The sequence below is a fragment of the Lepisma saccharinum genome, chromosome 2, assembly GCF_977018435.1.
Source record: "Lepisma saccharinum chromosome 2, izLepSacc3.1, whole genome shotgun sequence".
Taxonomy (NCBI): Eukaryota; Metazoa; Arthropoda; class Insecta; order Zygentoma; family Lepismatidae; genus Lepisma; species Lepisma saccharinum.
This window is the reverse complement of record NC_139230.1, coordinates 148,043,605-148,055,180: the sequence shown is the minus strand read 5'-3', so window position 1 is coordinate 148,055,180 and position 11,576 is coordinate 148,043,605. Positions and strand designations below refer to the sequence as shown.

At 37.8% G+C, this 11,576-nt stretch overlaps 1 protein-coding gene across 1 annotated transcript in view; it reads left to right on the top strand.

Moving 5' to 3' along the window:
* The first annotated feature begins 2,384 nt into the window (after positions 1–2,384).
* Positions 2,385–11,576, top strand: part of LOC145983694 (uncharacterized) — a 133,572-nt gene continuing 124,380 nt past the window's right edge. The window contains exons 1-2 of the mRNA XM_083116749.1: positions 2,385–2,712; positions 9,036–9,169. Of these exons, the coding sequence (XP_082972875.1) occupies positions 2,385–2,712; positions 9,036–9,169 (462 nt within the window). The remainder of the gene's footprint in view (positions 2,713–9,035; positions 9,170–11,576) is intronic.

Genomic DNA, 11,576 nt, shown 5'->3' with positions numbered 1-11,576 from the left:
ATTATTATTATTATTATTATCATCATCATCATGAGACACTTGGTTCTGCCCCCTCCCGAAATATGTTTCTAGATACGTGCCTGGCTGCAGGGGTGCCCATTCCCCCCAAGGCCGAGGACGCACCCCCCAAAAATCGTTCATCAAAATCCCCCCAAAATAATAACTCCCCTTCCCCAACACACAAGCACAATATAGTATAGTATAAACATGCAGTAACTTATTTTTGTTTGAATGTCGATAATTTGATTTCCTTTTTTTAAAATTAAATTTTCGAAACACGTAAGTTTTAGACAACAAAAACTGACAGTATGTTACAATTATCCAATCAGTCGTAGCACAGGAACACAAACAAGCGAAACAAATCGTGCCTGAAATCATCCAAAAAATAGAACTGAAGTCCGCATGTCGGATGTCGGAAGTTCCGAGCCGATTCGGAATTACCACAAATAAAATACCAGACATTATTTACCACTGACAGAGATAGATGCCAACAATCGAAAGGCGCATGACATTCCAAACCTTTCATTGCAGTTGAAATGAAAAGACGAAAGAAAAATAAAGCAGGGATCACTTTCATGTTTGCTAACATAAAACATACAAAACTACTCAGGATCACTGTCATTGTTAGTTTGTCTGCGTGACTAACCCTGTATTATTATTGCGAACAGCACGTCCCCCCTTTCAAACCGATTCTAAAGGCATAAGAGGTGGTATTTCATTTAAACCCCATCCCCTCAATCACCCACAGGTAGGTAGAAAAACTAATAACCATAACTATAAATCAATAACAAATAAATAACAAATCAAACTAAACGATCCCCCTATTTTGGTGTGAAGAGAATTGGTAGCTAAACTATAAAATTTTGTCCCCCCTCAAAAGAATTTCCATGAGGCAGGCACGTCATGAATCCCCACGGTGGGCACCCCTGTCTGACTGTAGCCATGATAATAAGCAGCTGGGCAGAATTTCGCTGGTGCCACAGTTGCATGCTCCGTGTTGCTCCACCAACTCACAGCTCCCCATTAAACTATACATATTAGGTAATCATTCATTGTTTACCAGGGGTCCCAGGTTCGATACCCGGTGGAGGCATATCTGTGCATAAAGTGGACTTAAAACAACAAATCAATCAATCACTGTTTACCAGTATTGTTATTATCACAATAAAAACATCAATATTGTAATGTATTGCATAATTGTAAAAACACTTGATGAATAACTAAATATTTGGTGTACTTTAGGAATTCATTATCGAGTTAAGTCAATTTGAACACTGTGAATAGTACTTAAATTGAAATAAAATTGCATGCATGAAATATATAATTTTCATCGTACTTTCAAATAGGGGTAATTATTTACCCCATGCCCCTTCCCTTTGGATAGAAAGAACACTAATACAACCACAGTTATTTGTTTGAAAATGATTTGGGGGGTGGTGAATCAAAATACATATATTTTAGTAACAAAAAAATGAATATTAAGGTTCGTATTTTGGCATGACCCCAACAGAACTATTGTTAAGTTGCTTAGGCATAACTAGATAATGTTGATTTTCCATTTACAGGTTTTACAATTTTTCAGCTGACATATATGTAAATTATTTGTACACACAAGGAATAAGAAAGAAAAATAAATCCTTACTTGGTAAGTTGTCCCCTGTACTGTTTTCCAAAATGGTTCATATGCAAAATATACATTTTCCGAAGTATTTGTTTTGAAATTGGCCAAGTCCATATGCTTGTGTTCATTTGAAAAATTGAACTGAAAGTTATTAGTACGAGTCAGTGGCCATTATAGCTCATATTTTTGTGGAAGCCTTCTAATTTTAAACTCAGCTTTGTAATCACAATGTGTGACTTGTGGGAATATCACGTTAATGGTGTGTACCACAAAGTATAAAAGAATTAGAGTTGAGGTAATAGATTTATGATTTGCTTTATTTTACTTCGCTTTTGTGCCACTTTTGGCTAATTGCGAAGATGGAGATGAGTGATGATGATATGATGAAGTTGATGAATGGACACTCACTCATCCATGCCCAGGCCAGGATTGGAACCCGGGACCCCTAGCTCCAAAGTTGAGGTAATAGAGAAGTGGAATATGAAGTGCCCGTGTACATATTGTCAAAGAACTCAATGTGAGATTAAACAGGATTCATTTTAAAGGGCATTTCTATTTGCACCAAGTAAAATATTTGTAAATTAGTCCACTTGGGAGTGAGTGTTATTTTCTGTGTTTTTATCTTCATCAGAATGGCAAATAACCTAAATAGGCACAAAAGTGAAGTAAATTTTTTAAGGAAAGTATAAATATTTGTAAAGTACAGGAAGGAAATTTTAACACAAAATTTGCTACTTTAACTTCTTTCAGACATCTTTGTATGATGAAACGCAGGAAATCGACTGAAAGGACCAGTAACCTGAAAGGCCAGGAGGATTCAGGCCAAAATGGTAGCCATCATGAACCTGGCAGTGGCAACAGCAGTACACATTGTAAGGCAATGGAGCCAAAGAGAGAAGCGAAGCTAGTTTTGTTTGATATCTGCAAGAGAAAAAATTCAGCTGAAGAAGAAGGAAAGAAGATGAAGATAACTGCACCACCTAGCAACTGGGTGCCTGGGGATATTGTTATGGCCAAAATGACCAAGTTCCCAGTTTGGCCAGCTCTGATTGTCACTGATCCCGTGGAGGGGTTGTTCACAAAAACATGGCGTAAGTAAAATATTCTGTTTTCCACATAAATTAAAGGAAGAAAAAACTCATGCCTATCCATGGGGGAGGTGGTGTTTTAACTGTTACCTTCATAGTTATAGAATTATACTCTGTCCTGGGTATCTCTGGAGCAAGGGAACGAAAATAAGGCTCTGCACAAGTAGTGACCTGAGATGGCTCCGCCATTGAACACTTGAGAGGGAACGGGATTGCATGGAGGAGGAGGCGGACTTCAGTTACCAGCCTTATCAGCAGCATGTGCTTCTTCCTTCTGCTCACTCGATCCCCCACCTTCTCTGCTGCTATGCACGACCTTGCTCCACAGATTCTGGGGACAGAATACAACAACTGTATCTTTCCCTCTCTCTTTCCATCTCTCTCTCTCTTTTCTTTCTCTCTCTCTTTCCATCTCGCTCTCTCTTTCCATCTCGCTCTCTCTTTCCATCTCGCTCTCTCTTTCCATCTCTCTCTCTCTTTTCTTTTTCTCTCTCTCTCTCTATGGCCCTCTATACCACCAAGATCATCAATAAGTCATCCAATTACTGGGACAGAATCATCGAAGAAGCAATAGCCATCCATGGGGAAATGGAAAACCTCAACAGGAACACGGAACTAGAACTAGACCCTACCTGGCTAGCGATAGTGGACTGGGAGCACAGACGTAGTAGAGATGGCACATGATTGGCCCGCCACCTACACCGTACCCGTCCCACATCAAATACATACAACCATACCATAACTTTTCTCTGCACTTCAATCCCTGAATATGAGAGTGACGTTAGCTTTCGAAAGCTCGGAAGCCTATCCAGAAATCACCTGGCTGATATCCTGAGAAAACATCGTCATTCACTGCCAGGAAAGCTTCAAGAATTACTACTAATATTTAGTCATTTTTATAAGAGCATAAATAAACGTGGACTAGTAGCTTTTTCACATTCACTTTCACTTTTGTCATTGCATTTGATTCACAGATTTCCTCTAATTCTCCACACATGGCTTACTTGCAGAGGACCTGGATATCCAAATTTTTGTAGCTCAAACTTCTCATCAGTTTGACTGCTTGTACAATGAAAGGCTACAATTGCATACACTACTATCCACATGAAAAATATTGAGCCCTTGGTTTGCATGCATGTAAAATTGTACACTGTAGGAGGGAAAAAATTAAATGTACCTCATTGGAAAGCTTCAAGTATCTATTTATTTTAATAAGTGTTACCTGAAAATTATTCTTCATTGCATTTTCTTATTATAAGGAAAAATTCACTAAAAAGTGTAGTTCTTCTTCCATTTTGCAAGAACCGGGAACTTAACACCATACAGTTTCAGGGTGTGAAATCTTGGGGGGGGGGGACAGGAGGGAATTCCCTTCACCAAGGATCTTGTCCTGAAATTTCCCCCACAAACTTTTCCAGGGGGAGAGATTTTTGGTTGTAACAACAAACATAAACAATTAGTTTGGGAGTCGATTATACTGTACTGGAATAATATCTAAAACAAATAAAGAACGGACAACAAAGAGCATCATCTTTAAGGGCACTTCTGAACCCATCAATTCCTGGAACACAGAAATTAGTCTGACTTGTTGTGTCTTCTCCATTTCTCATCGCCTTTCATCAGCTACCACAAAGTACTGTATATAAATATATTAATAAAACACGTAATAGAATTTAGATGTGAATTTTATACAGGAAATAATTATCTTCTTAATGTCTTAATTTTTGCCCCTTAATCATGCAAAGCATTGTTCATTGCATTCAGTGGCGTACGCAAGGGGGGGGGGTTACGGGGTTTAAACCCCCCCTTAAGCTTGTGAAATATTATGAAAAATGCTGTGGAAAAAAATTAAAGGCCAATTTTTTACAGTCAAAGATCTGGGACAATAATATTACTATTACTACTTCTACTACTACTACTACTACTAATAATAATAATAATAATTTGAATTATTATTTCCATGCAGCATGGAGGAAAGCACAGCATTCCAAACACACGCGTCTTTCAGAGTGATGCCTTGAAAATAAACACGAGTTTATGAGATTAGGTTAGGGTAACTATGATTTAAAAGAGAAAAAAAGTTGTTTTGTATCTCAGTTGCAACAATGTTCAATACACTGCCGTACGCAGATTTTTTTTTTCGGGAGGGGCTTGAATAGTAAATGTGGATAGCACATGGCTTCGTTTTGGAGGGCAGGATGCATAATAAAATATTTCGTATTTTTGGAGCTTTTCAGTCTATTAAAATTGTATTTAAAGACAAAAATGGTCATCGGGATTCACTTTAAAAGAGGTTTCGCATTTACACATTTTGATTTTTTAAAGTTCTTAACGGATTTTTATTTGAAAATTCTGATTTTCTCAAAATTTCGGTAGGGGCTGGAATACCATCGGCCGCCCCTCTACGTACGCCAGTGTTCAACGAACATGTATTTTTTTGTGTGTGAACAATGAGAATTAACTAAATAAAGTTCTTGGTACGTTGTAAGAGGCTAATATATAGACAAAGGCTAGGCGGACAAAAATACAGTCACCAATTCGCCTTCCCATTGTATTGTTTACCGCAGCACGTTTGAATGTCTCTCTTTAAAATGTGTCACCTTGTTGACTAGACAATTATTCAAACGACAATAAGCTTAACTATTGTAAAATGTTTTGTTGGTAAGAACAGGGAGACAATCCAGATGTGAATTATCGGGGACATTTATGTGGGGAAGAAGCCGGAAAAATTCCAACCAATTTCGGGAATCGAATCCGGATCTCCAGCGTGATTGTCACTTGTCAGACGCTCTACCGACCAGATCACCGCAGCTCCTTGGATGAGTTCCATACTTTGATTTGATTTTGATTTGATTTGGTTTATTTTACTTCGCGTTTTGTGCCTCTTGGCTAATTTGCGAAGATGGGGATGAGTGATGAAATGATGAAATTGATGAATGGACATTCACAAACAACCAAGCCCGACCGGGATTCGAACCCGGGACCCTTGGCGTCGCAACGCGATGTGCTAACCACTCGGCCACAGGGTCGGGCCCATACTATGATTATTTCAATTTATTTTAATATATTTTCTTGTATTTATGGATCTTCTTCACCCTTGAAATGTCTCACCTCGTTGACCAGACAATTATTTCGTAACAAAGAAACAAAAAAATGCTCCCAGGATTTGATAAAAATCGAATGACTAGAAAGTGATATTGTTCTAATGTTTTCATAAATACTATATTTATGTAGATCTCTACTACTTAATAGTAGTAGTAGTGGTATTAGTAGTATTATTAGTATTAATTTAGCTAATTAATTAATTATAAGTATTATTAATTAATTGTGATTATTATTATGTAATTAAAGTATAATAAAACAATGGTAATGTGAATTTGGAAAAAAGTTTTAGAAATAACACCCCCCTTGATGAAATCCTGCGTACGCTACTGATTGCATTGGTAGTAGCCTATATTATAATCTTAAATTTGCAATCTAATTTTAAATGGACAGTCGATATAATATGTTGTTTTTTTATAAAATAATTTGATTATTTAATAATATATATATAATGATAGATAGATAGATAGATATAGCATGTGTGTGTGTTTGTGTTTGTTTGTCTCTGCTTCTTCCCCACCAATCTGCAGCGATTTCGCACCCTGTACAGTTAGTTCATAATCAACTCTAGATATAATACAGTTGAGATTTTTCGTACTTGAAGACGAAATATTTTTGCACCTCTGTGGAAAAGTCAAATGCAGATAGATCTTCACTAGATACTTCAAAAATGGAAATTTAGGGAAACTTGCAATCTTGTGAAATGTATAATTGCAATTTCGATGAAATTGTAACAATCCATTTACATAATACATTTTATCCAAATCCAGAAGTTTTAACATGTGTATCTGAACTATGACTACAAACATAATTATTATTTATCACTCCTAATATAAGAAATGCACGGATGACAAAGCGAGATGCGACCAATCTCAAACTCCACGAGCTGCAGGTGACTTTCCCAGCAGTTCCGCCTCCCTTATTATTAAGCAATAATTGTGGCTATACCACAGATGAAAGCAACATTATATATGACTGAGATATTTCCACATAATCAAGCTTCACTCACAGCAAATTTCATATTTTTACAAGTGGTTTAAGAGAAGCTACACACAATTGAATTCGACTTAAATAAAAATCACATGAAAAAGTACACATTTACGAACATTTGTGTGTGAATTGAAAACATCATCCTCCTCCTTCACCCTTTCATGCCTCTGGCTTGGTCGGCATAGAAGTCGAGTTTCTCAATTTTTTCTTGTCTTCCACCACTCCTCTCTTTCCACTGTGTTCCAATCTTGTCCTCTTCTCCTAACAGTTCCCGCTATCTGCTCTTTCCACCGACATTTTGGTCTCCTCCTTGCTTGGCCTTATTCCCAGTCCTTGTGCATTGTAAACTCTTACTGGTAGTCTTTCTGCATCCATCCTCTTCCATGTGTCTGAACCATCTCATCTGTGCCTGATCTATCCTGTCCTAAAGCTTCACCACACCCACTGTCTGTCGGATATCCTCATACCTTATTCTATCCCTTCTAGTCTTCCCCAATATACTCCTTAAAAATATGCATACAGAACAGACAGCGTTAAAATGACTTTGTCTTGCTTTTGTCTAAAAGCAGACACTTTTCAGTGAGGTATATTCGACTTTTTTTCCTCCCATGGAGTACAATTTTACAAGCATGTAAACAGAAGTCTGAATATTTTTGATGCGGAGAGTAGTGCGAAGTTTGCTAAACCATTGATCATGAGCTACCGGTAGCTCGAGGAGAGATTTTTTTATGGTCGTGAATAGTTGGCTATGCAATGCAGGTGCTGGCAGTGTACTTGAAGGAAACCATTGTAATGTCAAGTATTCATGTCAATTGTGCCCATGGACGTCTGCAGGATTTTTTCCAGGGAGGGGCAAGGAAGGTATTTTTTCCAGGGGGAGGGGCAAAGAAGTCACATTTTCCCCCAAAAGAGTGTAGTTCCCTAAAAAAAACATTGCTTAAATTTGAATTTATGGTGTTAATGCAATCATTAACACATATTATTGTGGCTAAAATTAAATTATATGTGTGAAATACATAATTTTTGGTTGACTTCCATTTTCCAGGGGGGGGCACGCCCCCCCCCCCCCTTGCCCCCCCCCCACCCGGACGCCCATGATTGTGCCTCTCTGATAGGTGGCATGCACCCTGGTCAATATATTTTAAACAAGCAGTCATAACAGTAATCTTCAATACAATAGAATCATTCTTGGTTTCACTTGCAAGTAAAACTTGACATTGAGCATCACTCGTAGAAATAAAAGTAAAAAATTTAAAACCACTATTCATCAAACTTGAGAAAAAGGATGTTTGTGTCAACCATATATATCTTGGCCACTACCAGAGCAAAAATTCGGTAATCTTAAATTACCAAATAGGAGCACAAGGCAACATAAATTACTTGTTGATCTGTAAGACCATGAGGTACAATAATCAGTCTAAACTCTAAAGTGGTTTGTTGATATCTCGGACACTAGTAAGTGTTAAGGTTTGAAATTCTCTAAAATTAGATATGTTGCAAATAGAATTGTAAAGTGACAATTCTTTTATTGACATAGAGAGAAGCAAAACTTTTTGTTTAAGAAGGGTAATTCTGGTAATCATCACCCAATATATGCAGTGTAGTTTTGCATACATTGAAAATAAACCATTTTTTGAATTGTTAATGCTTTATGCATTAGGTTAGAACTTCATTTTATCACAACTAAAAAAAGACAGTACTAGAATATCAAACAATATAATCATATTCTTAAGAGAGTCATTTGCTCTGAAAAATTATGCATTTTTGTAATTATTGAATGCTCTGCAAAGGAAACATGCATATAGATTGCATTTTACAGCTGATCTTTTTAGTTCATTGCTTGAAACTACAGATGGAGCAAGTTATTGCTTTCAAATCTTGACCACGACTTGCTTTAACAATACCCAAGGTCTAACTGATGTTAGCAAATGCAGTCCTTTGCTTTGCCCTGCTTCTGTATCAATGGGCAAGCATGCACTTGATCACGTGTACTTTTCTCAATGCTGCATCTGCCTCTCCACTGTGCTTTACATTGCTTTAGTCCTAGTGGGCACCCAGCATTAAATACATGTCTGGTCGTAGTCAAAATTATATTATTGAATTCAGTATTGTAGTTGTCTAATGAAATGTAATTGTTGCTTTGAAGAATTTTATTGTGCAATTAGGTTATTTTTATTTTGGCAATGCTATAATTAAAATTGTGAATGTAATACTATTTCAATTTCTACTTCTAGATTATGGCAAGAATATTTATGGCAGGAAATACCATATTCGTTTCTTTGGCGATCATGGATTAAGGTGCTGGTTGTCGTCTAATGCTATCCATGGATATAATGATGATGCACAGAATTCCACTGCTGATAAACAGGTATGAATCTTTACATCCTATCCAGGCATGTATCCAGAATTTTTTTTTTGGGGGGGGGCAACAAAATATATTTTTATAGGGGTATATATCATGCCTGTAGCCAGGCAGGGACCAGGGGGCTGAGCCCCCTCCCCTAGAACTGATGTCATCCCCTTCACATTAGGTGAAACTATTTTGCATAATTTGTTTGCAGTGAAGAGTGAAAATGTAGACAGCTCACAACTTTAAGGATAAATCCACACAACATGAACAATAGCTATTACATTTGCTCATTTTGTCTATTAGCTGAAGTCTAAGTAGCTGCAAGCAGTGGTGGTGATTAGGGGAGGGGGCAAAGGGGGTCGCCACTTTTGCCCCTGCATTATGCTCTTCCTGGTTTTGGAACTCACTGGCTGCAAGGATTTGGAAGATTATCTTGACTTTGTAAGTGCCATCATAGGGGAACTTCCTTATCTTTATCTTCACAGTCAGTGTTGAGATCTCCCGTTTAGATGGAAATCTGGGATTGTCATCATGCAGATTCCCTTCACATCTGCATTTGGGAATGAAGGAGAGTTGCATTGCTTCGGCCGGGGGTGGAATGTACTGTACTGTTTGCACTGTGATTTAATATTTTGCATTTTTTTGTGTGATATAAATATCTGTATCGTATAAAGTAGTATGGAGCATGTAAGGGATGATTTCAGCATCAGAGATATTTTAAAAGATGTAGAAAAATGTAGTATTTGTATGATATTTATAATTTTTTTATAACTTAATGACCCTCCCCTCCCCCCACACACATAATTTACCTTAATTTAATACTGTTAATTTTTTGAAAAATGGACTTGGTTTACAAAGCACCCCTACCTGATAACCCATGACCCCCCCTGGAGATCAATTCCAGCTTTGGGCCTGGTATAGATAGAACCTCACAAGTGTATGTTTGAGGCCAATGGTGGCGATTGGGGCAAACAAAATTTGCTTTCTCTTGGCAGACAAGGCTTAGCATTGAAAGGCCATAGTGCAGGGGCAAAAAATGAAGAGCATGTGTCTCCTAAATTGCAAGAATTATGCATTTAGGCTGCCATTTTTATCAGAATATGAAATCTGGAATTCCTCCGTTGCAATGCATGAACATTGTGTGTATGCTGAAACCATCTCAGTACGTGTATGTTTATCCATTTCTTCTCACCAGGCACCAAAACATCTTTGGTGTTTTTGAGTATTTTACAAAGCTGTTATGCACAGGATGGACAATCCACTCAACAACACAAGATTCAAACTGTTGGTGATGAATTGGATGCAGACAGCTCTCTGATACATCTCTCTTGATAGATTGATTGATTTAGGTTATTTAACTTTGCGTTTTGTGCCTCTTGGCTAATTTGCGAAGATGGGGATGAGTAATGAAATTGATGAATGGACATTCACAAACAACCAAGCCCTAGCAGGATTCGAACCCGGGACCCTTGGTGTTGCAGTGTGATGTGCTAACCACTCGGCCACAGGGTCCGGCGATACATCTCTCTTGATTTGAGTCTGAACACCACTGGTGTATCCTCCCATGGTTGCTGCTCCATCAAAGCTGAAATCTCCAGATTGTTCATATTCAGGCCTAGGAGTCATAAGTGTTCAAAATTGCCTGTGTCACAGCTTCAGCAATTACACCATATATCAGCATGAATCAAAGGAAGTCTTCTCGAACACAGCTGGATGATGAAAGAAAATTAATGCACAATGAAAACTCTTCCATTTCCAACACACCTAAAGTTTAATCTCCCAATGTGGTGAATTTCTGACTCATTTATCTCAGACATGCTCTTTTTAATTAGCTCACCAGTCTCTTTTTTAAATTATCTCACCGGAAGTTTTTATCATATCATATTTTATAACTGGACTGAAATAAGATGCATTCTTTCTGCGGGTTTGGATATGGTCTTTTAGGGTGTTTTTGTCTGCCTTTGCACCTAACCTAATTTCCCATCATTGTGATTTGGATCTTCAAGACTTAGATTTCTGACCGAAGGGACACCTGACACGTGTAATTTAGAATGAGCCAATCAACAGAAATGTTACACACTGTAGTAGCATGACAACATGCACAAGCCTGTGTTCGATTTGTGAAATCCTCAAGTGACATGTATCACTTGTCGCTTCAGTGTGAAATCTCCCTCAGTGGGCCACTGTAAGTGGCAGCTCATGTTGACCACAGAAGAAAAATTCCTCCTCAACCAGTGTGAATGCCTCTCAGTTTTCTTCTTTGTCCTTTATTATATGCTTGTTGATTTAACATGCAACATCTTACAATTTGGTACACACAGGAGATGTACTATGTAGACATTTTAGCAATAATGCAGGCTTGACCAGGACCCGAACCAGGGTCTCTGGCATACCATGCTATTGCACTACCAACTGAGCTACTGAC